This window comes from Engraulis encrasicolus, chromosome 20 (genome assembly GCF_034702125.1).
Source record: "Engraulis encrasicolus isolate BLACKSEA-1 chromosome 20, IST_EnEncr_1.0, whole genome shotgun sequence".
Classification (NCBI taxonomy): domain Eukaryota; kingdom Metazoa; phylum Chordata; class Actinopteri; order Clupeiformes; family Engraulidae; genus Engraulis; species Engraulis encrasicolus.
The window spans coordinates 46,038,649-46,063,648 of NC_085876.1; the positions used below are offsets into that span (position 1 = coordinate 46,038,649).

General features: G+C 43.3%; 1 protein-coding gene across 1 annotated transcript in view; it reads right to left on the minus strand.

Annotated features, from left to right (window-relative positions):
- Positions 1 to 1,430: 1,430 nt before the first annotated feature.
- The window catches only part of LOC134436064 (sodium-dependent neutral amino acid transporter B(0)AT3-like), a 29,150-nt gene continuing 5,580 nt past the window's right edge, over positions 1,431 to 25,000 (minus strand). Inside the window, exons 3-12 of the mRNA XM_063185091.1 lie at positions 24,922 to 25,000; positions 17,320 to 17,501; positions 12,686 to 12,796; positions 11,884 to 11,996; positions 10,512 to 10,640; positions 9,638 to 9,794; positions 8,171 to 8,375; positions 5,977 to 6,136; positions 4,393 to 4,555; positions 1,431 to 2,549 (exon numbers count right to left, since the gene is read on the minus strand). The exon at positions 24,922 to 25,000 is cut by the window's right edge and continues 59 nt beyond it. Coding sequence (XP_063041161.1) covers positions 2,349 to 2,549; positions 4,393 to 4,555; positions 5,977 to 6,136; positions 8,171 to 8,375; positions 9,638 to 9,794; positions 10,512 to 10,640; positions 11,884 to 11,996; positions 12,686 to 12,796; positions 17,320 to 17,501; positions 24,922 to 25,000 — 1,500 coding nt within the window. The 3' untranslated portion in view covers positions 1,431 to 2,348. The remainder of the gene's footprint in view (positions 2,550 to 4,392; positions 4,556 to 5,976; positions 6,137 to 8,170; positions 8,376 to 9,637; positions 9,795 to 10,511; positions 10,641 to 11,883; positions 11,997 to 12,685; positions 12,797 to 17,319; positions 17,502 to 24,921) is intronic.

Below are 25,000 nucleotides of genomic sequence, written 5' to 3' on the forward strand. Positions count from 1 at the left end.
ATGCCTTTTTGATGGCAGCGGTCAGAGGAAAATGGCCAGACTGGTTTGAGCTGATAAAAAGGCAACATTTAAGTCAAATAACCACTCATTACAACCGAGGTATGCATAAGAGAATCCCTGATTACACAGCACATCAAATCTTGAGGCAAATGGGCTATAGCAGCCGAAAACCACATATGGTGCCACTCCTGTCAGCTAAGAACAGGAAAATGAGTCAACAATTTGGACAGGCATACCGTAAACGAGACTAGAAGATTGGAAAAACGTTGCCTGGTCTGATGAGTCTTGATATCTACGGCAACACTCAGGTGGAATAGTCAGAATTTGCCGTCATCAACATGAAAACATGCGTCAACCCTGCCTTCCATCAACGTTTCAGGCTGGGGATATAATGGCATAAGGATATTTTCTTAGCATAACTTGGGACAATTACTACCAATTTATCTTTGTTGGAATGCCACAGCCTACCCGAGTATTGTTGCTGGCAGTTCAGGCTGTTCTGAAGGCAAAAGGGGGTCCAACGCAGGATTAGAGAGGTGTTCCTAATGAATTGGCCGGTGAGTGTGTATATGTAGCTCCAGGCTGAAATGGGTTAAATCAGGGGTGTCAAACGTATGGCCCGCGGGCCGCATCCGGCCCGCCAGAGGGTTCCATCCACCCGGATGTTAAAAATATATATATATATTTTTAACAATTCTTTTTTTTTTACAATGAAATAACCGAAATGCGCAATTACGGCACTCGGGGCAAAATCGAGACCCGCATGACATTAACCCAATGGTCCCTCTGTTATACTGTATACATGTAGTAAAGTGCACATCACACTTCTATTATAAATGGTGAATTTGTACTGTAACAGGCATTTGATAAAGCTCATATATTATAGACCTCATATATAGAGATAAAATGTTAATACTTCTTATTCGTATTGTATTGGTATTGGTTGTAATTAAATAATAAATATAATTGCATTTGTATTGGNTCCTACTAAGCTGAAACTGGAAACGGGATGTTAGAATGCGTGAAAATGCAGGAAATTACATCTAAAAAATAATTTAAAAAAATCTCCCCAGACCCCCTGCCAAAATGAACTGTACCATATTTCATTCATTTACGGTTGGCAATGAATGAATGAAGTCAAGGAAATTTTGCATAGGATTATCAGTATTGCATTGCTTTCTACACATTCAACACACTTAAAACGTGATAGTACTGAATATTAATCCTCTGCTTTAGGTTTTTTTTGCGATGATGTTACTAATGCGGCCCGCTTGAGGTCCACAAAGGTTGTATGCGGCCCCCAGACCAAAATGAGTTTGACACCCCTGGGTTAAATCAGTGGTTTTTAACCTGGGGTCCTGGGGCCCCCTCATGGTATTGTGTGTGTTGAGGTGTGACCAAATAATACATGCAACTAAATGACAGCTGTGTGGAATATTTGCTCTCCCATGAGCAATTCACCACATATTTATTGATTGGTTGTCTTCCTCATAGACTTTTGACAGGAGTGACAAGAAGTGTTCAAGTTGGTGCAAAGTAAGAAATTCACACGTACAGTAAACAGGACCCCTTTACAAAAGAAATACAAATAATATATTCAGGTTTTAGAAATGCATAAATAAATAAATAGGTAGCCTATATCAGTTTTCTTAGGAAATACTGTAGATGTCTACTGAAAATTAAAACAGAATACTAACAAAATACATTTTTAACAGAAACACCTACAGATGGCTACAGAATACAAGAAACCGACTGAATGAACCCTAAATGATCTCTCCTTTAAATCGTGCCTGTGAAGATTGCCACTACAATACCCATCAATGTCATTTTAGACAAAAGAATTTAGCTACAGACAAATGTGCCTCACTTTGGAAACCTTTCGTCTCTTAAGAGATTTCTGCGGGGACGGATAACGATTCCATGGGGCCCTGGGCAATATTTGAGTGGAAATACAGAGTCTTGGACTTCAGGGCCCACTTGACTGTTAGGCCCCTGGGCACGAGCCCAGTAGGCCCATGCAATAATTCATCCCTACTAGAGGAAATTGTCAATTGGGGAACAAAAGGTCTTCCAAGATTCAAGCAGAAGTCCAGTAGCTCAACATTAACGTAACTGCTTTGCATCTTTCTCTATACCATCTCCACCCCTCTGTTATTTTTTACAGGCCAGCTGTTTGATACAAGTGCACAACTGACAAAGAAACTTCTATTGTACGCTTAAGTAGGCCTACAACACAGACGAACTAAGACACAGACTAAACTCTCATTACACCAGCACTGAAGTCTAAAACCACAACAGCATAGAAAATTATATCAGAACGAAATCTCCTCAATAAATATGAGGGAAATCTACATCTCTACATCGTCAAATCCTTCATTTACGCATGGCTTCGCTGCTGTTGCCTCCCCTCTCCTCTTGCCTGTAATGTGCTGCCAGGCCCTGTAGAGGGCGATGAGGGGTATGGGCAGGATGGGAACCGTGGCCAGGAGAACACAGATGGCAAACACCCAGTCAGGGTATGGCTGCACCTCAGTATGGGGAAAGTCCACCTGAAATAAAAATTACAAAATGGGTTACAGAGGAAAGTTTGACTTTTTGTATTTTCATTTTAGTACATTCCAGTAGACTGTAATACAATGATGGAGTAGTCTAGGCTTATAATATACACTACAATGTCATAGGCCTATGATTCAGAAGCTTCTTCATATCATTTAGATACAGGAAATACCAGAGGTGGATAAACTGGACTGGCAGAGTGACTTGGCTTAAGGAATGCGGTAATTAAGATCAGCTGGTCCATTGAACTGGCTGGAGCAAAAATGTGGCAAGGGACCAAACTTGATCTCATCATAAGCCTGCCAATACCCCTCCTGCCAGTACCCATGTGGGGTATGTGGCTGTGTTGTAAATACATGAATGTCTAGAATATGGGACTTACGTGTTATGGGTTCCATGTGGGATACGTGAATGTCTAGAATGTGACCTATATATTCTGTGTTCCATGCGGAGTACGTGGCTGTGTCGTAAATACATGAACGGCTAGAATGGGACCTACGTACGTATTCTGGGTTCCATGTGGGGTACCTACGTATTCTGGGTTCCATGTGGGGTACTTGGCTGTGTTGTGTACATGAATGGCTAGAATGTGACCTATGTATTCTTGGTTCCAGGCGGGGTACTTCGCTGTGTCGTAAATACATGAATGACTAGAATGGGACCTATATATTCTGTGTTCCATGCGGAGTACGTGGCTGTGTCGTAAATACATGAACGGCTAGAATGGGACCTATGTATTCTGAGTGCCATGCGGGTTACGTTGCACGTGCCTGTGTTGTAAATACATGAATGTCTAGAATGGGACCTACGTACGTATTCTGGGTTCCATGCGGAGTATGTGGCTGTGTTGTGAATACTTGAATGGCTAGAATGGGACCTACGTAGTCTGGGTTCTATGCAGAGTATGTGGCTGTGTTGTAAATATATGAATGGCTATAATGGGACCTACGTATTGGGGTAATTGGCTGTGTCGTATACATGAATGACTAAAATGGGACCTACGTACTCTGGGTTCCATGCGGGGTACCTATGTATTCTAGGTTCCATGTGGGGTACTTGGGTCTTTCGTACACATGAATGTCTAGAATGGGACCTACGTACGTATTCTGGGTTCCATGCGGAGTACTTGGCTGTGTCGTAAATACATGAACGGCTAGAATGGGACCTACGTATTCTATGTTCCATGCAGGGTACAAGGCTGTGTCGTAAATACATGAATGTCTAGAATGTGACCTACATACGTATTCTGGGTTCCATGTGGGGTACTTGGCTGTGTTGTGTACATGAATGTCTAGAATGGGACCTATGTATTCTAGGTTCCATGTGGGGTACTTGGGTCTTTCGTACACATGAATGTCTAGAATGGGACCTACGTATTCTGTGTTCCATGCGGAGTACAAGGCTGTGTCGTAAATACATGAATGGCTAGAATGGGACCTACGTAATCTGGGTTTCATGCGGGGTAGGTGGCTCTTTCGTACACATGAATGGCTATAATGTGACCTACGTATTCTGTGTTCCATGCAGGGTACAAGGCTGTGTCGTAAATACATGAATGGCTAACATGGGACCTACATATTCTGGGTTCCATGCGGAGTACTTGGCTGTGTCGTAAAAACAAGGAGACACTGACGAAGGCAACAGCCGAAACGTTTGTCTACACTTCTGCAGCTATGTAAAAAAAAAAATAAAAAAGAACAAAAGAAGAACCCGAGTGCGATCCACTTTTTCACCTTCAAAGTTATTCAACTGGAGACGCACCACACGGAAGAGCGCGGTGTATGAACTACTACTTATGTCGTAAATATATGAATGGCTATAATGGGACCTACGTACGTATTCTGGGTTCCATGCGGGGTACTTGGCTGTGTTGTTGGCCTGGACCGCTATGTAGGCTATGAAGACCACCAGCAGAAGCATGGGGCTGATGACCGTCCAGCAGACCTTCCAGAACAGGCTGGGGGTCCGGCCCGTCATGAACTCAATGTCTTTACAGAACCTGCAATGGAATGGTGCAGTGGTAAGGCAAGGCAAGGCAAGTTTATTTATATAGCGCATTTCATACACAGGTGCAACTCAAAGTTAACAAATGTAAATGAAAGGTAACAGGGAAGAAAGAAGGACATAAATTAGAGTCAAAAAACATTTAAAACATTAAGATGAAACATAAGGTAAAAATAATAATAAAACATAAATAAATAAATAAACATAAAAATAAAAATAATAATAAAAAAGAAAAAAAAAATAATGACATGTAATTTGAGCTAGGGGAAAGCATCTGAGAACAGCTTTGTCTTGAGTCTAAATTTAAAGCCATCAATAGTGGATGCATTTTTTTACGTCATCTGGAAGCTGGTTCCAAAGCTTTGAAGCATAGAAGTGGTAGTTTAATTGAAAGTGAAAGTGAAAGTGAAAGCCCAACTGGGAAACTCCAACTCCCAATGTCACTGTGACACAGAACTCAAGTGCACACTGCACACAACAAAACTGCATTCATGTCTCACCGGTGCAAAGGGGCAGCCCCCAATGGAGCCCCAAGGGAGCAGTGCAGCAGAACAGTACCATGCTCAGGGTACCTCAGTTATGGAGGAGGATTGTGGGGGGGAGAGCACTGGTTAATTGCTTCCCCCACCAACCTGGCAGGTCGGGAGTTAAACCCGCAACATTTGGTCTACAAGTCTGATGCCCTAACCGCTTACCCATGACTGCCCAATTAGGCACTCTTCAGCTGCAAAATGATCAGGCTACTAGAAGAGTCAGGATACTACTAGGGGCCAGGCTATACATTGAAGAAATATGGTCATGTGATGTGACCTAGCTCTTAACGCCATAGAAAAATACATACACTGAGGAAATACGGTAATGTATTGTAACTGTACCTCTTAACGCCATAGAAGAATACATACACTGAGGAAATACGGTAATGTATTGTAACTGTACCTCTTAACGCCATAGAAGAATACATACACTGAGGAAATACAGTAATGTATTGTAACTGTACCTCTTAACGCCATAGAAGAATACATACACTGAGGAAATACGGTAATGTATTGTAACTACTGTACCTCTTAACGCCATAGAAGAATACATACACTGAGGAAATACAGTAATGTATTGTAACTGTACCTCTTAACGCCATAGAAGAATACATACACTGAGGAAATACAGTAATGTCCGAGAGAGTAGAGAGAGAGAGGTTCCATTGGCCCATTGTTTCCGGGTTCTATTATTGCAAAGGGGAGGGGGGGAGGAAATCCCCCTTTAGGCAGACCTAAGGACTGTTCTATTCAATGCTAGGAGTATTATGACACACCCCTTTAGGCAGACCGGAACCTGGTCATGTTAGGTGCCCATAGCAACCTATTACATTGGCATATCTCTATATACTTAAAGAATCTCTGGTAATGTCATGTAACCCACCTGTTGACGCCATAGAAGAGTACGATGCCGATGAGCTCGAAGAGGGCGATGATGAGGAAGGGGATGGAGCCAACATAGGTATTGAAGATCTCCAGCCAGTAGTTACCAGAACCCATGCAGAAAATTAGACCAATCAGGAAACACAACACACAGATGAGGCCTGCAGAGAGAGAGAGAGAGCGAGAGAGAGAGAGAGAGAGAGAGAGAGAAGAAGAAGAAGAAAGAAAGAAAATTAAGGGAGTTTTTAAGTCAATCTCAATTCAAGAGGCCCCAATTTTGGGGGGCAAAATGGTTGGTGCCCCAAGCACTGGTTGGTGCCCTAAGCTCTCTGCATACTCTGCTTGCGTTCCAATATGCAACCTTGCTTCCTCCACTTGTGCTTGTGGCTTTGTGCTTGTGACATCACTGACTACAGCATGATATTTCAATATCTTGCAAAAGCTCAATTGTGAAGTATTTTTCTCATTTGCAATTGGGATGGTGAATGAAAAACAGTCCCCCAAAAGTTATTGTGGCTGACAGCTAGCTAGAAACTTTATTATTTTCTCCACGGAGGAGGGATCAGGAGGCGGGGCCACAGGAGGCCACAAGCACAAGTGGAGGAAGCAAGGTTGCATATTGGAATGCACCCTCTGCTTACGTCTAGCTGCAGCCCTGAGGCTGAGAAATGGGAAACTTCATTGTTTTCTCCACAGAGGCGGGGCATTAGCGAAGTGTGAGACCACAAGGCTAAAAAATTTTTCCTAGTACAGGGACGCCACAGATGTCCAAACTCGGCTTCTCATTGGTCAACCTTCACAACTTCCTGTGACAGGTTAGGGTTTAGACATGGGTTTTGGTCTGGGCACAATTTTGCATCAAATTCGCCAATATCTTGCTTATTTCGCCGTCTTGGCAAAAGTAAAGAATAAGAAACACTGCTTTCCTGACAGGTTAAGTTTAGGGAAGGTTTAGGTTTAGGTACATATCAAAAGTGTGGCGAGTGTCTGCATGTTTGCGGATTCAAGACTCTCCTGTAACACCCCCATCTCACGTGTTGCAGTCTTGCCGCTCTGGAAGTTCGACCAATCAGAGGCCACCTCTGGCATCACCCTACTAGGCAGTACTGGGACCACAAACCAGCCCAGGCATTTTGGCACAGTCTAGCCCCTCACCCCCACGCCATACTACAATTGTACAGTCCACTATCTATTAAAGATGCATCGATGCATCGGTCTCTGAAGGGACATTTTTGAAACAAACAAAAGACTCAAGCATTGGCCCCTGATGGCTGTCGGCCCACCGGGAAAAACATATGGACATATGGAGTGAACATAACAGTTCTTTAACAACTACCATCCTGTAATGCCATGTATGTGTGTGGTAGGCTGTAGTAGATATGCACTTGAGTATCTCTATGAGGGAACTTGTGTATGTATGCATGTATGTATGTATGTATGTATGTATGTATGTATGTATGTATGTATGTATGTATGTATGTATGTATGTATGTACATGTTTAATGTTGTTTTTGTTTTTTTGGCGTCATGTGTATCGGTGTAGTGTGTATGTGGCAGCTATGTATGTCCAAGACAAATTTCCTTCTGGACCATTAAAAGAATCTTGAATCTTGAATATGATTTTTTTCTAAACTCCATTTAGGAATCTTTCCGCTAAGAGACTTGGCTCCATTCCGTACTATGTCTGGCAACTGTTTTCTGTGGAGTGATGTTGAGCGGTAGGATTTGGCCGGCCAACTCTCCCCAGAAAACAGCCAACAGCTCAACACTTGTGACAATGACATAAACGCCTGCGCTATTGTTGATTAACTGTTGGCGATTGGGTCACAGCTGTCCAATCATTTCAAACCAGAACTGAGTGCAAACTTCCCGCTTCCTGCAATTGCGTCAGATAACAAACAACCCCAAGACCATGAATACGAAATGAAATGGTAGTATTATGGGATGTTTTTTGAAGGAGGGAACCAACGCACACCAGAGGTTTCGAGGTGCAGGTAGCGGGTAGATCTGTTTTTTAGGAGAAGATACCACACACTCATGTCCATCGTGCTGCAATTTATTAAGAAAACAACGTTTCGGCCCCTATGGCCTTTCTCAAGTTTTAAAACTTGAGAAAGGCCATACAGGCCGAAACGTTGTTTTCTTAATAAATTGCAGTATTATGGGATGGTCAGGACCAGGCTACTTGTCTTTACCGGTGAAGAGCTCCTTGGGCATCCACTTGGGCACCATGTGCAGGTCGTGTAGAGGTGACAGCACTCCCTCCAGGTTCCCGAACATGGAGGACAGGCCCAGGCTGAAGAGCATCACGAAGAAGAGCAGGGACCACACCTGGGAGCCCGGCATGTTGATCACCGCCTCCGTGAACACGATGAACGCCAGGCCTGTTCCCGATGCACTCTGGGTAAAAATTGGAACAGGAAGTAGGAAGTGAATTTGCACTAATTTCGCATAAGATCGATAAATATGAATATTAGTCTGTCATTATCATCCATTTTATGATCATTTAATGATCATTTTTATTATTATGTAATCAGCATTGAGACATTTACATCACAACTTTTAGCAGGCTTGTACGAAATTCCGAATGGAAAGAATTTCAATTCAAAATAATGCCATAATACGAACACTAGGTGGTGCCATTACCTTGAATTTCTTTGAATTTAATCTACACCACCAATTGAAAGTACATAGAACACCACCACCTAGTGTTCGTATTTTACTGAGTGCACATACACACACGCGCGCGCACGCACGCACGCACGCACGCACGCACGCACGCACAGGCACACACACACACACGCATACACGCATGCACACACACACACACACACACACACAATGATGGAAGCAAAGAGAGATATCCTCCGCGCTCCTGCACTTCACAATCTGGTGCGTCTCGGGAAAGGACTTGGTAAATGCAGGGGAAGAAAGGAATCACCGGAGCATCTTCAGATGTGGAAAATAACTTGTTTTATTGGGCAAGCGCCAAGACTAACATTTCGACGTTCACACGTCTTATTGACTCTGAAGAAGACGTGTGAACGTAGAAACGTTAGTCTTGGCGCTTGCCCAATAAAACAAGTTATTTTCCACATCTGAAGATGCTCCGGTGATTGCTTTCTTCCCACACAATGATGGAACTCTGCCCGGTCTCTGGTCAGTAAAGTTGACCTCTCTTGCTTTACATGAAGTCAGTACTGTATAGTGGTGTCAACAATGATCGATTCGGCGATCCGAATCGATGCGGGGCATGGACGATCCAGAATCGATCCGGCAAGTTCCAGAATCGATCCGGCATTTTTTTTAAGTTTCAATTACTTCCATGGATATTTCGGGAGCAAGTGAATGTTAAATTAAATAAAAGCACTTCAAAACATTGCAAGACTGATACAGACTGATACAGAAAACAGCCAATAAATTGTTGCTCAGTATCTGACTACTTGTATTGCCTCATCATGACTGATTAAACATTTGCTTTGCTTTCAGTAGAAATGTAATGCATTGCAATGAATTGTAGAATTGAATCGGATCGGATCGGATCGGATCGCATAGAATCGAATCGAATCGAATCGCTACCTCCTGAATCGGGATCGAATCGGATCGTAATAGCAGTGCCAATCCACACCAGTAATACTGTATTTTAAAAAAAATGTTTTTACCTGATCGAGAAAGGTTTGAAGATTGCATTCCTTTAAGTTCAGGCCCAAGACGGTGTCAGGATGAGTGGCGTTTAACTGGGCTAGCCAGACCTCGTAGTTCTCCTGAGTTATATTCTTGTCTCCAATATCGAAGGCATTGGTCAAGGCCAAGATGTTACTGTAAACGGCATGAACAATGTCAAAACACACACGTAATGTAATGTAATGTAATGTAATGTAATGTAATAATATAATATAATGTAATATATTATAATATAATATAATATCAACTTAATATAATTGTGTAGTATGTATGTAGTAGTATACTAATAATACTTCACAATATTAGCCAGTTAATATTTATTATGACGTACAGTATAGTTAGAAGAATAGAATATATAATATATTTCATTGTCAATTGTGCCCATTTGTCGTCTTCCCTGTGAGTCAGTATTTCAAAGGGAGTCTTGGCACTAGGGCTGGGATGATTCATCGACTAATCGTGACTAATCGACTATAAAAATTAGTCGGCAAGAATTGTCATAGTCGACTAATCGTTTCATTTAATTCAATGCTTTTTTACTTACTTTACCAATGCTTTATTACTTTATTGAAACCTAACATTGCCCAGCACGTATGAATTTGACGCTATATCTCGGAGTAAATAAGCTACTATCATGATTTAAAGCTCATTGTGAGCTCAGGGACCACATTTTAACGGTTTCTTTCATTTTTTCCAATTTCCTTGAAGATTAAAGTGCTAGAGTACTAGAGTGCTGGAGAAAATTAATCGTTTGACTAATCGACTCTTCGAAAAAAAATTGTTGATAGCTTAATCGGGAGAAAAATAATCGTTTAGGAGAGTCCTAGTCTTGGTACTAATGTTGGTACTCACCCATCCAGACAGGTGTTGTAGTTTGTGGTGGCCTTGAAGCCCAGTATGGCGAATATGGGGATGGAGCCGTAGAGGGAGGTGGCACTGTTGATGCAGCCCACTACCACCGTGTCCAGCTCACAGTTATTACTGAAACGCACGCGCATGCGCACACACACACACACACACACACACACACACACACACACACACACACACACACACACACACACACACACACACACACACACACACACACAAAGCACAATATCATGAGGAGACTTCAATCATGTCCATTTATGTACAGGGAGGGTATATAATATAGAATACTGAACTGCCTAAACTACAATGGATCACTGTTGATGCATCCCACTACCACAGTGTTCTGCACACACTGAAACACACACACGAACACAACACAATAGGAGGCTTCAACACAGTGTCCAGCTCACAGTTATTACTGAAACACATTATATTACTCATATTGCACAGTTATTACTGAAACACATTATATTATTACACACCTTACACATTATTACTGAGACACATCACAAACAAGATGAGGGTTAGACAATGATTTAGCACTAGCAACTGCTTCCCAAAGAGTAACAACGGGCATTTCTCCGTAATTAGTCACTCACGCCCAGTGATTGGATACTCTTTGGTGAACTCTACGGAGTATCCAGTCACTGAGTGTGACACATAAAAATTATCCAATCACTTGGTGTGACTACTTAGGCTGAAAATACACTTGGAAGTGCGCGCACTAGGTTTTGAGAAAAACCCAACGTCGCCTGTGTAACCTGGATAACCGCAGAAATACACCAACAGCGATCTGAGCGAGGCGAGCGACAGAAGTAACTGACTTTGTATTGAGTCGCGCAACAAAAGCGATTCTGGAGACTAGAGAGATTTGCGAGACGAGCGCGACAGTTTGAGGTTGAAATCTTTTCAACTTTCTATGACGCGGTTCGGCGACAAGCCGCGACAGCCAATGACTGTATAGAGGTCAGTGACCACAGCCAATGGGAATGCTTGAATGCTTTGCCTTCTGCCTGTATACTCGAGGCATACTCTAGTCTCCTCAATCGCTCGTATCGCTTGCTGCTGCACTCTGTCGCTTGATTCGCATCGCGCCTGGTCTATTCGCGCGGTATGAACAGAGATATTCTATAGAGATATGCCAACATAATAGGTTTCTATGGGCACCTAACGCGACCAGGTTCCGGTCTGCCTAAAGGGGCGTGTCATAATGCTCCTACAATGAATAGAACAGTCCTTAGGTCTGCCTAAGGGGGGCCATAATAGAACCAGGAAACAATGGGCCAATGGAACCTCTCTCTCTCTACTCTCTCTGGTAATAAGGTGGGTGTGGTGGGGGAGCTTAGCTTACTGCAGGGGGTTGTAGCTGGAGAAGGCGATGAGTCCTCCGAAGGCGACCGAGAGGGAGAAGAAGATCTGGGTGAAGGCATCCAGCCACACCTGGGGGTTCTTCAGCAGCTCCCACTGAGGAAGCAGACAAGAGATGTTAGAGTGTACAGGCCCGTAGCCAGGGGGGTTCCAGGGGTTCGTCGAACCCCCCCTCCCATCCCCCACCCCCACTCAAATCCCCCAACTACGTTGCATCCCCACTGTGACTGGAAGGCCATTTCATGCCCCTCACTAAACTAAACCTATGAAATAAAATAGTAAAGGTTTGCCTGATAAAGTAAGGAAATTAAAAATGGTTGTTGCTGTAGTCAGCCTTGAAACCAATGAATGAAATATGTCTAAATTAAAATATTTGAAGTGTGCTCGTGTATTTGGGGACATTGGAGTAGGGAGCCAAATGAAGTCCACTTTCGCAGGAAAAAGATCCCCCCCCCCTACCACAAGGCTGGCTACGGGCCTGGTGTAGATAAAAGTGTAAGCCTATCTGTCTTAAGTGTAATTGTGGTGTAAGTCTACATACCTTAAAGGGGTATGATACTATTTTGGGGCTTAGTACAGTTAAAATAGTTGGCTGGGGTTTATAAAGGTGGTGTCTTATTTTCCATGTAAGCTGTTGTCTTGCTTTAAGACAAGTAAAAAGAGGGAATATGTCGCTAAGCTAGTGAAAGTCAATGGATCCGTGTAGCATTGTAGCATGCTACACGGATCCATTGACTTTCACTAGCTTAGCGACATGCTAGAAGAGGTATATAAGTTCTACCTACCTTAGGTGTGAAGAGGTATATGAGGCCGTCTGTAGCTCCCGGGAGAGTCAGAGCTCGGATCAGGAAGATGGTCAACACCAGGTACGGGAACGTGGCCGTGACGTACACCGCCTAGAAACACAAAGTCTGTTAGGCCTACACCGGGTACGGGAACGTGGCTGTCAGAAACACAAAGTCTATTAGGCCTACACCAGGTACGGGAACGTGGCCGTGACGTACACCGCCTAGAAACACAAAGTCTGTTAGGCCTACACCTTTCACAAAGAGTCTCTGTTATAATCTTGTGACTTCCAGAATGGTAATCATCAAGTCTCAATGTAGTACAATGTAGCACTACTAAATGCAATGTAGTTCAATGTACAACTACTAAAATACCAAACCCTTTTGTGCAGAGTCGATTTTATAACCCTTTTGTCACCGAAGTTGTAATGACAAGGTCTAAAAAGGAACAGTCCACCTCATTTCAAGAAATTGCTCATATGAAGTTAAGTCCCAGTGAAATATGATAATACGTAGGCTTTTTCGTCTTTGTGTTTGCATTGCCTAGGTTAAAAGCATAGCCAAATTAGGCATAGAAATGCAGGTCTATGGGAGCAAACTACTCAAGCATGAATGCAAAATTCACCAGAGTGCAAAACAGCCATTTAATCCCGCCCTGTGATCACTCTTGAGTTGATGCTAATGCTCCCATTTACTTCCAGTGATTATGCTAAGCTATGCGAATCATTTTGATAGCAATACAAATATGTACTGAAAACACTGAGAAGACAATGGAAATGCTGCAAATATGTGAAATAAAAAAAGGATGGACTGTTCCTTTAACCTCTAATGACATAACAACGTTATGATGCGGGCCCATCTGCGTAAAGAGGCTATGATTCTCTGCAATTTCATAGCAACGTTGTTATTATGTAATTGAGCTTTTCAGCAAACAGTGGTTCGAATTGTCTGCAATCCCATCCTCATCAGAAGGCTTTTTACTGCTGCATTCAAGTACTATACAAGGCTATGTTATCATAGCATGCATAGACAGACACTGAGTTCCTATAAAATCTCCTAACTATATTACATCCATATTCCCACTCATGGAAGACCATAGACTACCCATGTGTGTCCTCATGAAGCTGTATTTTATTGCCAGTTGTATAGTTATGGGGTAAAGGGAAAGAACACAGAGATTGTCTTGTAGAATGGTGTCTGTCATCTATCGTGTGTGAAAGGTCACAATGAAACATAGTGGTGTCAACAATAAATTGTTGCTCAGTATCTGACTACTTGTATTGCCTCATCATGACTGATTAAACATTTGCTTTGCTTTCAGTAGAAATGTAATGCATTGCAATGCACTGTAGAATTGAATCGGATCGAATCGAATCGAATCGAATCGCTACCTCCCGAATCGTGATCGAATCGGATCGTGAGGGCAGTGCCGATCCACACCACAATGAAACATGTGTCTCAGTGTGTCACAGTGGGCTGTTAGGCCTACTGGAAAACTACTAGCAGCAGACTTGGTGATACCATTGCTTGACACTGGCACCTGCCAACTGGCCAAATGCTGGTAAAACTTGGCTGTGGCTGGTAATACTTTTAGTGTCACTAGCCAAATTGGCTGGCAGCTTATTTCTTGGTATGACATACCCATCATAGTAGCCTATATGCTGTTATTTGCCCCTTGTGTATCAATTGTTTGTATTTCAGTTCAAGAAAAAAGCTCAGCAACTCAGTTTGTATTTGCTATTTGATCTTTTATACTTTCATGTAGAAAGCTCTACACTCATCATGCTTTAGCACCTCATCTTCTGAGGTTAGACGTACACCATCATGATAAAAATGTACATAATATAAAATCTTAAAAGAGTTAATGTCAAGCCCTGGGTGACACAGTATGAGCTCAGCCAACACAGTTCGATTCCATCAGGTCATTGATGAAAACTGATCAATTCAAACATTGTGACCCAGATTGCAACTCATCCTGAAATTTTTATCATTATCCATCTGTGATAGTGTTAATTTCGTCAACCACGACGATGACGAAAATATTTCGTCAACGCCCCTTTTTCCCTTGACGATGACGAGACGATGACGAACTAAAAATTGCCTCAAGCAAATCAAAATATGACGAAAAAAAAAATAAAAAAAAAATTCGTCAAGCAGACTAAGACGAGACGAAATTTACAAGCCATGGACGAATGGACATTAAAAATATATAATTATTCATAAATAATTTGTAATTTGTAATTGTAATATAGGCCTAGTGTCTTGAACTTCATAGGTGATTGCGCGCTCACGCTGTGTCGCCTCGCTTGTATCTGCTGGCAGCCAATGCATGGCGCGGCTCAGGCAGTAGTTCTGTAGCCTAGTAGTTCAGTGAGTCCATTTAAGTTGAGTTTAGGTCCTAAAACATTCCCAGAGAAAGAGAAAAAATAGCCGACGTTGAGGGAAGTGTTCATTTTGAAACATGTTCAACAACCCTCTTATCCATGAGGAAGACATGTGTTTCTGCAGTAGGTAATGACAGTCGCGCCAATCCTCCTCTGATAGGCTACTGTCATTCTAAACCTCCTCGAGCTTCCACTATTCTCCTTTTCACTTAGGCTGTCTTAGCCCGGCGTTCGTTGTCTGTTCTTTTTTAATAATGTTTGCTATATTTGTTGTTTAACCATATCAGTAGGCGGCAAGCAAATCATGAAGGTCGGATTTGTGAATGTATTTAAATCAGTCACCGCGGGAGCGCGCGCCAGCAGGGGGAAAGTTGGCCTGTCTAATGTAACAGAGGCACGGCTACTGTAGCCTAGAAAAGAATCAATGGATGGGCGATCGCTAAGGAGTTTTAAACTGTTGAGATTTGAAACTTGTTCTCGTCGAGAGCAACGCTAAAAGACCCAAGGAAGTCGACAGCATTTCCGTGCGTCTTCAGCGTCTTCCTAAGTTCCAAAAACTCTTTCCAGGTCATGCTTATCGAGCCTCGACATCCCGACAAACAAAACAGCATTAGTGTTTAAATATTTGTATGTGCATGTCCTTTCTATCGTCCAGTCTGCATACCCCTCCTGCCTAACTATTTTTCCTGGGACTTTTGCAGGGCATACGAAGCGTGCTCGCGCAATCTATTTAAGCCTATTCCACACATGCCGCACGAGTCATTATCGTTCTCTGCTCGCATTGCCAATTGAAAACAAAAACCGCTAACTTGCATAGTCTAACATCAGCAGTATTTTATCTGACTCGTGGTCATCGGGAAGCCACTATCAGGGAGACTTCTTGAACTTCATGCAGACTTGGGATGTCTGGTCTTCCCACTGCCGGCATTGGCAATCTGCAGGTTTTAAGTCCCGCGGTCAGGTGAAGAAGAGCATGTGGCTTCCTCCTTGATCAAACTCAAAATGAAATATAATATGCAGCAGCTTCTAATGCACGCGAGAGAGAGAGAGAGAGAGAGAGAGAGAGAGAGAGAGAGAGAGAGAGAGAGAGAGAGAGAGAGAGAGAGAGAGCGCAGCCTGCACCTGGATGTGTGTGTGTGTGTGTGTGTGTGTGTGTGTGTGTGTGTGTGTGTGTGTGTGTGTGTGTGTGTGTGTGTGTGTGTGTGGTGTGTGTGTGTGTGCGTGTGTGTGTGTGTGTGTGTGTGTGTGTGTGTGATGCTCTTTTGCTCTATGATGTTGAAATTACTGATTTGGGTTTTGGTGGAAAATGACCAAGTAACAAGGTGAATATTTGCTGCAATAGGCAATATTAGTAATACTTTGTGAAATAACAATAGCCATTGTAGGTTATTTATTTTACACAATATTGACTAAAATGACTAACAATTTAAATGTTGACTAAAATTCGAAATGTTGACTAAAATGACTAAAATGACTAAAATTTTACTATGACTAAAATTGATTTTCGTCATTTTGACTAAGACTAAGACTAAATTGGGAAGGCAATGACTAAAATATGACTAAGACTAAAATTGATTTTCGTCATTGTGACTAAGACTAAGACTAAATCAAAAAAAGCTGACGAAATTAACACTGATCTGTGATGGTGTGTGACACTGACCACCATTGCCTTTGGGCATAGCCCTTAATTTCCTTTAGGGTCAAAGAAGTAACTCGTCTCATCTAGTCTCGCCTTGCCTCGCCTCGCCTCGTCTTCTCTTCTCTTCTCTTCTCTTCTCTTCTCTTCTCTTCTCTTCTCTTCTCTTCTCTTCTCTTCTCTTCGCTTTTCTTTTCTTTTCTTTTCTTTTCTACTGAACTCTACTTGAACGTTCTCTACTTTACTCTACTCTACTTTACTCTACTCTACTCTACTCTACTCTTCTCTACTCTACTCTACTAAGTGAGCAAAACCAACCAGTGAATGTAAAAAAAAACCCGATCATACGCTTGGTTTCACAAGATAATAAAACAATAGGTTACGACTGTAACCCCAGTTCTCTGAGGGAGATGAGTCAGACATGTATCCCATAGGTGAGATGATGAATAATTTGACCGAAAGAGAACGATAGGTTAAGTAACCCCGGTTCTCTGAGGGACATGAGGGGGACATGGGACCATAAGACCAGAGACTCCCCTATCGGGATACATCTCTTGGTAAGATGGAGAACTATTCAACCGAAAGAGAACTTGAAATAAATAAAAAAGACCAACCTTGCCGATGGTCTCGATGCCTCGTATGAAGCAGATGTAGACCACAAGCCATGCGGTGCCCAGGCACAGTATGATCCACCAGTGGAGCGAGCCGTTGACCTCGACGGCGGGCGAGATGTTCAGGGTCTCACGGTACCAGAAGTAGTTCACAGGCGTGCTCTTCACACATTCTTCGACATACCCTTTAATGAAAACACAGAAAGAATATTTACTTATATGCATTGCAAGGACGTAGCACCAAATGCTGGCACCCAGGAGAGGAACTATGAGGGGGCAAGCAGGGCATTTGGCCCCTGGGCCCAGGGCCCTCCTGTATTGGTAGTGGGGGCCCTATTGTAACCTTGGGAGGTTGTATGGGGCCCCCATCAGTGTCTTGCCCTGGGGCCCTGTGTGCAATTGTTCCGCCAATGCTGGGGCCGTATGTACAATGCTCCCCAATCACACACATTTTCGTGTACATATTCTGTAGCCCAATAATGCAGTCTTTCTCAACAGGGGTGCCATGGGCCCCCCTCAGGAGTGCCGCGGAAACGTGACTGATAAATAAATTATGTACTATAATACATATTTGTCTAAATTGATAAGTTAATGCTAGTCAGTGGAATCTTTCATCTGCCATTTACGCACAATAAAGTAAATATAGGTCAGCTGCAACTTTGAACGTAGGTCGTGTGACGTCTCCAAAATGTGTTACTTTTCTAAGCTTTTATGGTATAGGATGCGATGCCATGTTACGGCTTTTTGGTTTGGGGTGCCTTGAAATTGTTCATGAATTGAAAGGGTGCCTCGCCTAAAGAAAGGTTGAGAAACACTGCAATAATGCATGGCGTACCACCAGTGGCACACTGTAATAGTCATTGAAAAGTTAACTATATAGTACTACAGTACTATGACCTGACACAGGGCCTTTAGTAATGCACCATGACTTGGTCATTGCCATTCTGGTAAAAAGCACATTGATAACGCTGTGTCTTAACGGGTTAAATAAACACAAAAAGTGTACTCATGTTTTTAAGCAAGGACGTAGCACCAAATGATTGACCCCAAGCACAACCAGTTCCCCACCCATACATGTAGGCCTACATATATCAGACTCTATGTGGCCCCCCACATACATGTGTGGCAGGGCCGGAACTTAAATATTTTCCCCACCAGTCACGGTGGCAGGTAGATGTCAAAATCAACCACTCACTGTTTTTACCAGTAAAAGTGACTGGTGGGTTGAAAAATGTACCAGTCACCACTGAAATTTACCCTTCATTGGCAGGTGGACGGGTGCTTCTTTCCATCCTTGATGTGTGTCCCTGATGGCCACTGTACCACCTATTACGCCTCTGCCCCTGTGGATATGATGTGTATGTGGAGATGATACGGGAGTCATGATAAAATCCCACCACCTGGGAAACTCCCATTGTCATTGTGACACACAGTTTTCCACAGCACAGTGCTCACATCCAGGCCGAATTAAGATGGCCTGGGGCCCCCAGGCTACTGGTTGCTGTGGGGCCCCCACAAGGCAAATATTGCGACAAATTTACATCGACAGTGTCATAATTGCGAGCTAGGTATTAAGGATAACATGTCCATCAACTTAACTGAACACAACAGATAGTTTTTTCAACATTTCACCTTGTCACAATTCTGCAATTTTTCACTTTTGGTCAATCAGGGCCCCTGGGCTGCAGCCATATCTAGCCTGTGCATTAATCCGGCCCTGCTCACGGCACACAATTTTTTATGTTCTTTCAATCCAAAGTTATATAACTTTAAGCGGCCGCTGTTTCAAGTGAAAAAATAGCGCTTTCCAACCATTTTTTTTTACCTCGTCATTTTGTTTTCGAACAGACAGCGATCTCCTTAACCTAGACCTACAGACATGTGTTAGGGTTTGTTCAAAAGCTGAGATTCTTAGCTTTTTACAGGTTTTTACGGCACGTGTTTATGTTCTTTAAATCCAAAGTTATTTAACTTTAAGCGGTCGCCACTTCAAGTAAACAATGGCGTTGTTCTCCAGCCGGATAGAGAGGAAATCTTTTTTGTCATGGCTGTGTTCTTTGTTCCCTCGAATAAACCACAGTTGTCTTTTTCATTCGAAATTTTCATTTTTACATTTAATTTGATAACAGCAAATTCGCCATCCCTCTGCAGGTTCGTATATGAAGATATGTGCAATGAAAAGGGCTACTTTAGTGTGCCCTATTTTGCATGGTGGTAAAAAAACCGACTTCTCACAAGGAGGAGGCGTGGAGCTTTGGAAATAGCATGATAGGCTAATAAATAATAGCCTAATAGGCTAATAATATAACTCCTTGGCCAAGGACTGGAGTTAGGCTACTTTAAAGAACATGATAATTGCTTGAGCAAATTTTCTCTGTCTACTGTAAAAACTGCCGACAGAAAAGCGATGTTGATTTTTAAAGTGCGTGGGTGGGGATAGGTGTTTGCACATGCCGGTAAATTCTAACACGGGCAACATGTAGCCTAGTGGAACTCAGCTCCGCACGCCTCGAACCACGTCTTTCGCGATTCTATAATCGCCCCTGTTTGAGCCCTGTTTGAGCTGATGATGGGTGTGTATGGGTGGAGTAAATGCAAAAAGAAAACGAAACCACGCCCCAGCAGTGCGCAGCCCCGTTCTAACAGGGCTAGTCGAAAAGGGGCTAATGCCACCCGTGCAAGGGAGCAGCCCAAAACAACACCCCAAGGGAAGAGTGCGGTGTGGCGGGACGGTACCAAGATCAGGACTGGTCGATTACCCTCCACCAAGCTGCGAGTTGGGAGTTGAATCGATAACCTGTGGGCTACAAGTCTCACGCCCTAACCGTCCGTTGATGTTGAGAGGTAACTTTTTCTCCTTTCTCTCCTGGCCCCTCTCCTTCCCCTCTTTCCTCTGTCTTATCTTCCTCCCTCTTCCTTCTCCTCTTCACTTCTTTCTTTTTTCCTTGTGCTTTCAGGTTTCGCTGACAGCCTTGGCTGGGCCTTTGACAAAACCATTTGAATGGGCCTCCATGACGACACATACAGCGCACATGTAAAGGGGGCCCATTTTGTGACCCCTGGCCCCCTTTCTCCTTGGGCCCTGGACATCAGACATGTTTCTCCAACCTGGGGTCCGTTTCTCGATTCTTGTTGTTGCTAACCATCTTTAGACCGTCTTAAGACGTCTTACCATTCCCTTGGATTTAGTGGTGAGCGTCGCTGTCGAGAGAGAGTTTAGTCGCTCTTATGAAGGACATTGCTACCGTCGTTAGCAAAGACGCTTTCAAGATACGGACCCCTGGTCGGCAGGGTTGCCAGATGAGGCTGATGATTTCCAGCCCAAAAAATGCTGAAAACCCGCCCAGAAGCACAAAATCCCGCCCAATTCTATTGATTTCTATGGCAAAAATTGGGCGTTTTTTTCTGGTAAATGCCATTTTTTCCCATAAAAGGCCATCCTAAACAGCCCAATTGGGCGGGAAACAGCCAACTCTGGCAACACTGCTGGTCTGCTGCCCTGTCCTGCCCCCTCCTGCCCCCTGGCTCCTCCTCCCTCCTCCTCCCTCTCTGTTCTGCACTCATGCAGGCTTACTCCTGTGACGGAGGTAAATTATTCTGAGGGTAGTTGAATTTACTAGCAGCCGTCACATTTCCTTGTTTCGTTTTGTAGGCATGGTTTCTTTTTGCTGTATCAGAGAAGCATTTTTTTATGTAGGCTAAGATTCCTCCTTTCAAGAATGAGAGAGAGAGAGAGAGAGAGAGAGAGAGAGAGAGAGAGAGAGAGAGAGAGAGAGAGAGAGAGAGAGAGAGAGAAAGAGAGAGAGAGAGAGATGGAGGGATGGAGAGAGAGAGAGAGAGAGAGAGAGAGAGAGAAGAAACGAAGGAAAAAGAGAAAAGGTCAGACAAAAAAAGTCGTTAAACTGGCCTCATTTTCCTCTTGTGGATGATCATCACAGCACAAGGAATGTGTGTGCGTGTGCGTGTGTATGTGTGTGTGTGTGTCTGTGTGTGTGCACAGATTGTGTAATATGGTCATTTTAAACCTAGCAAGCTCTTTTAGGAACTAGCTTACAAAAGACGACATGAACAAGCGCACAGGAACGCAAAGGAAGCAAACACAGCCTACGGTACTTAGAACACACAACAAATAAACAGACAATACAGAACAGAGATTACAGCCTGTGTGACTACACATAGTAAGCAGACACATTCTTCTTAGACCACACCACAAGCAGACTACACAGAACACAGAGTCTGCAGACACAGCCTTCTTAGACCGCACAGCAGACTACACAGAACACAGAGTCTGCAGACACAGCCTTCTTAGACCGCACAGCAGACTACACAGAACACAGAGTCTGCAGATACAGCCTTCTTAGACCACACCGCAAACAGAGAGAAAACACAGAACACAGAGTCTGCAGACACAGCCTTCTTAGACCACAACGCAAACAGACAGACTACACAGAACACAGAGTCTGCAGATACAGCCTTCTTAGACCATACACAGACTACACAGAACACAGAGTAGGCAGACACATCCTTCTTAGACGACACCACAAACAGACTACACAGAACACAGAGTCTGCAGATACAGCCTTCTTAGACCACACCGCAAACAGACAGACTACACAGAACACAGAGTAGACAGATACAGCCTTCTTAGACCACAGCACAAGCAGACTTCACAGAGCACAGAGTAGCCAGACACAGCCTTCTTAAACCACACCACAAGCAGACTACACAGAACACAGAGTACTGTAGCCAGACACAACCTTCTTAAACCACACCACAAGCAGACTACACAGAACACAGAGTAGGCAGACACAGCCTTCTTAGACCACAACGCAAACAGACTACACAGAACACAGAGTCTGCAGATACAGCCTTCTTAGACCACACCGCAAGCAGACTACACAGAACACAGAGTAGGCAGACACATCCTTCTTAGACCACACCGCAAGCAGACTACACAGAACACAGAGTAGGCAGACACATTCTTCTTAGACCACACCGCAAGCAGACTACACAGAACACAGAGTAGGCAGACACATCCTTCTTAGACGACACCACAAACAGACTACACAGAACACAGAGTAGACAGATACAGCCTTCTTAGACGACACAGCAGACTACACAGAACACAGAGTCTGCAGACACAGCCTTCTTAGACCACAACGCAAACAGACAGACTACACAGAACACAGAGTAGACAGATACAGCCTTCTTAGACCACAACGCAAACAGACAGACTACACAGAACACAGTCTGCAGATACAGCCTTCTTAGACCACACCGCAAACAGACAGACTACACAGAACACAGAGTGTGCAGATACAGCCTTCTTAGACCACACCACAAGCAGACTACACAGAACACAGAGTAGGCAGACACAGCCTTCTTAGACCACAACGCAAACAGACAGAGACTACACAGAACACAATAATGCAACCCTGACTTCTCTTATGTGCTCATAATCCTGGGTTTAGTAATATTGCAATGATTAGAAAAATGTGGTATGAGGCAACCTGACTTCAAATATTACATCCAATGTCATGTTTTGGTTTTTTTTTGTACTGCACAACACTTATTCAAAGAGGGATTTTATGTACGGTAAAGGGAGCTTGAATCATGGTCAAATTTCTAGATCCCTTCGTCTCCTCCAAGGGTAGCAGATAAGGAACTTGCAGAGTAGTGGCTGGACAGGTTTAGGGGATGTTGTCTATATAGGGCACTTCATTGTCCATCCTGGAACTTGCACACCGGCCGGTGGATGGACAGGTTTGAGGGGATGTTGCCTATGATAGAACAGCTTGATTTTAAACTAGTTTTGGGTTGTTTGCATAAAGCCATGCTGTCTATTTGCACAGTGTATTTCATACACAGAGGCAGCTCAGTGTGCTTTAGAAAAAATAAGATGAGAATACAGCAGATGAAAATAAGATAAAAGTGAAAAGGATAAAGGTAGCAAAATAAAAGTTGTAAAGTAAAAAAAAATAAAAAATCCACAACGAAAGGTTAAAATGATTATAATAAAGCACCTTCTGCTGTGTCTTTAAACTTAGTGTCCTTAAAGTCATTCGAGGGCCCACTTCAAATTCCTCCTAGGGCCGTTAAAGTCCCCCAAGGGCCCTCGAGACATAGGTTCAACACCCCTGTATTACAGCGCTGTACACGACACGCCGTAACGTACTGTGTCGGTCAGCCCGTCGGCCATTTCTCTTTTGTAAACAGCTCTCAGCTTTTTGAGGTGTGTTCACACAACAGGTCATATGTTGACTTTGGACATATCGATTTGTTGGCACTGTTTCAACTTCATATAATGTTTAACGATAATGTTCCATTAATTCCATTATCGTTTAAATGATTAATAAACTCATAACTGAACGAGGCAATTCTGAATTCCCTCAGCCACCCTCCATAGGCTACAACCATATTAAAGGGGTATGCCACTATTTTTGGGCTTAATACAGTTAAAATCGTTAGCTGGGCTTTGTAAAGGTGGTAAAGTGTCTTATTTTTCATGTTAAGCGTTGTCTTGCTTTAAGACAAGTTAAAAGAGGGAGCATGTCGCTAAGCTAGTGAAAGTCAATGGATCCGTGTAGCATGCTACAATGCTACACGGATCCATTGACTTTCACTAGCTTAGCGACATATTCCCTCTTTCAACTTCAAGCAAGACAACGGCTAACATGAAAAATAAGACACTTAACCACCTTTATAAACCCCAGCCAATGATTTTAACTGTATTAAGCCCCAAAATAGTGGCATACCCCTTTAAGCATTCTGAAAGACCAGAGTGTCCCTCTTTAGTGTCCCTCTTTAGCGGGACCCAGACACACTGATTATGCCAGTTTTTTACTTTTAGAACGGCACTGAACTCACCATACCACCGTGCAAATGTGCCACAGTGGATCTTGTGCACATGTATGAGTGTGTGTTGCACATTTGTGAGTGTGTGTGAATGTGGCAGAGAACGAATTTAAATTCATGTATATTAGCATGTATATTAGCATGTGTGTGTGTGTGTGTGTGTGTGTGTGTGTGTGTGTGTGTGTGTGTGTGTGTGTGTGTGTGTGTGTGTGTGTGTGTGTGTGTGTGTGTGTGTGTGTGTGTGTGTGTGTGTGTGTGTGTGTGTGTGTGTGCGTGCGTGTGTGCGTGAGAGAGAGAGAGAGAGAGAGATAGAGAGAGATTATTGTCAATGTCTTATTCATAGAGATGCACCGGATCCTGATTTTTAGGATCCTGCCGGATACCGGATCCACTGCTTAAGATCCTGCCGGATCCGGAACCGGATACCGGATCCTACGAATGGGTTGAAACACATAGCCTACTCACACACTTGGGCCCTTTTTATCACGTTGGCTCAAACTATTTTGACTGAAAAGCCTCGGCTACCGGATCCTGTATCCTGGGAAAAACCCTATTATCCTGCCGGATCCGGAACCGGATCTTGGATCCGGTGCATCTCTAGTTATTTATATGTTTTAGTTTAACTGCACATTGGAGACTGGTCAAACGCAATTTCAAACTTCTGTGCTAACCCTGTTACATAGATATTTGACAATAAAGTACACTTGACTTGACTTGACTTGACTTGACTTGACATGAACTTGGTCTTACCTGTGAGGTTGGCGTTTAGGGGGCACTGGCTCCATGGCAGAGGGTTCTGGAAGGAGTGGAAGAAGTACCAGAGGATCCA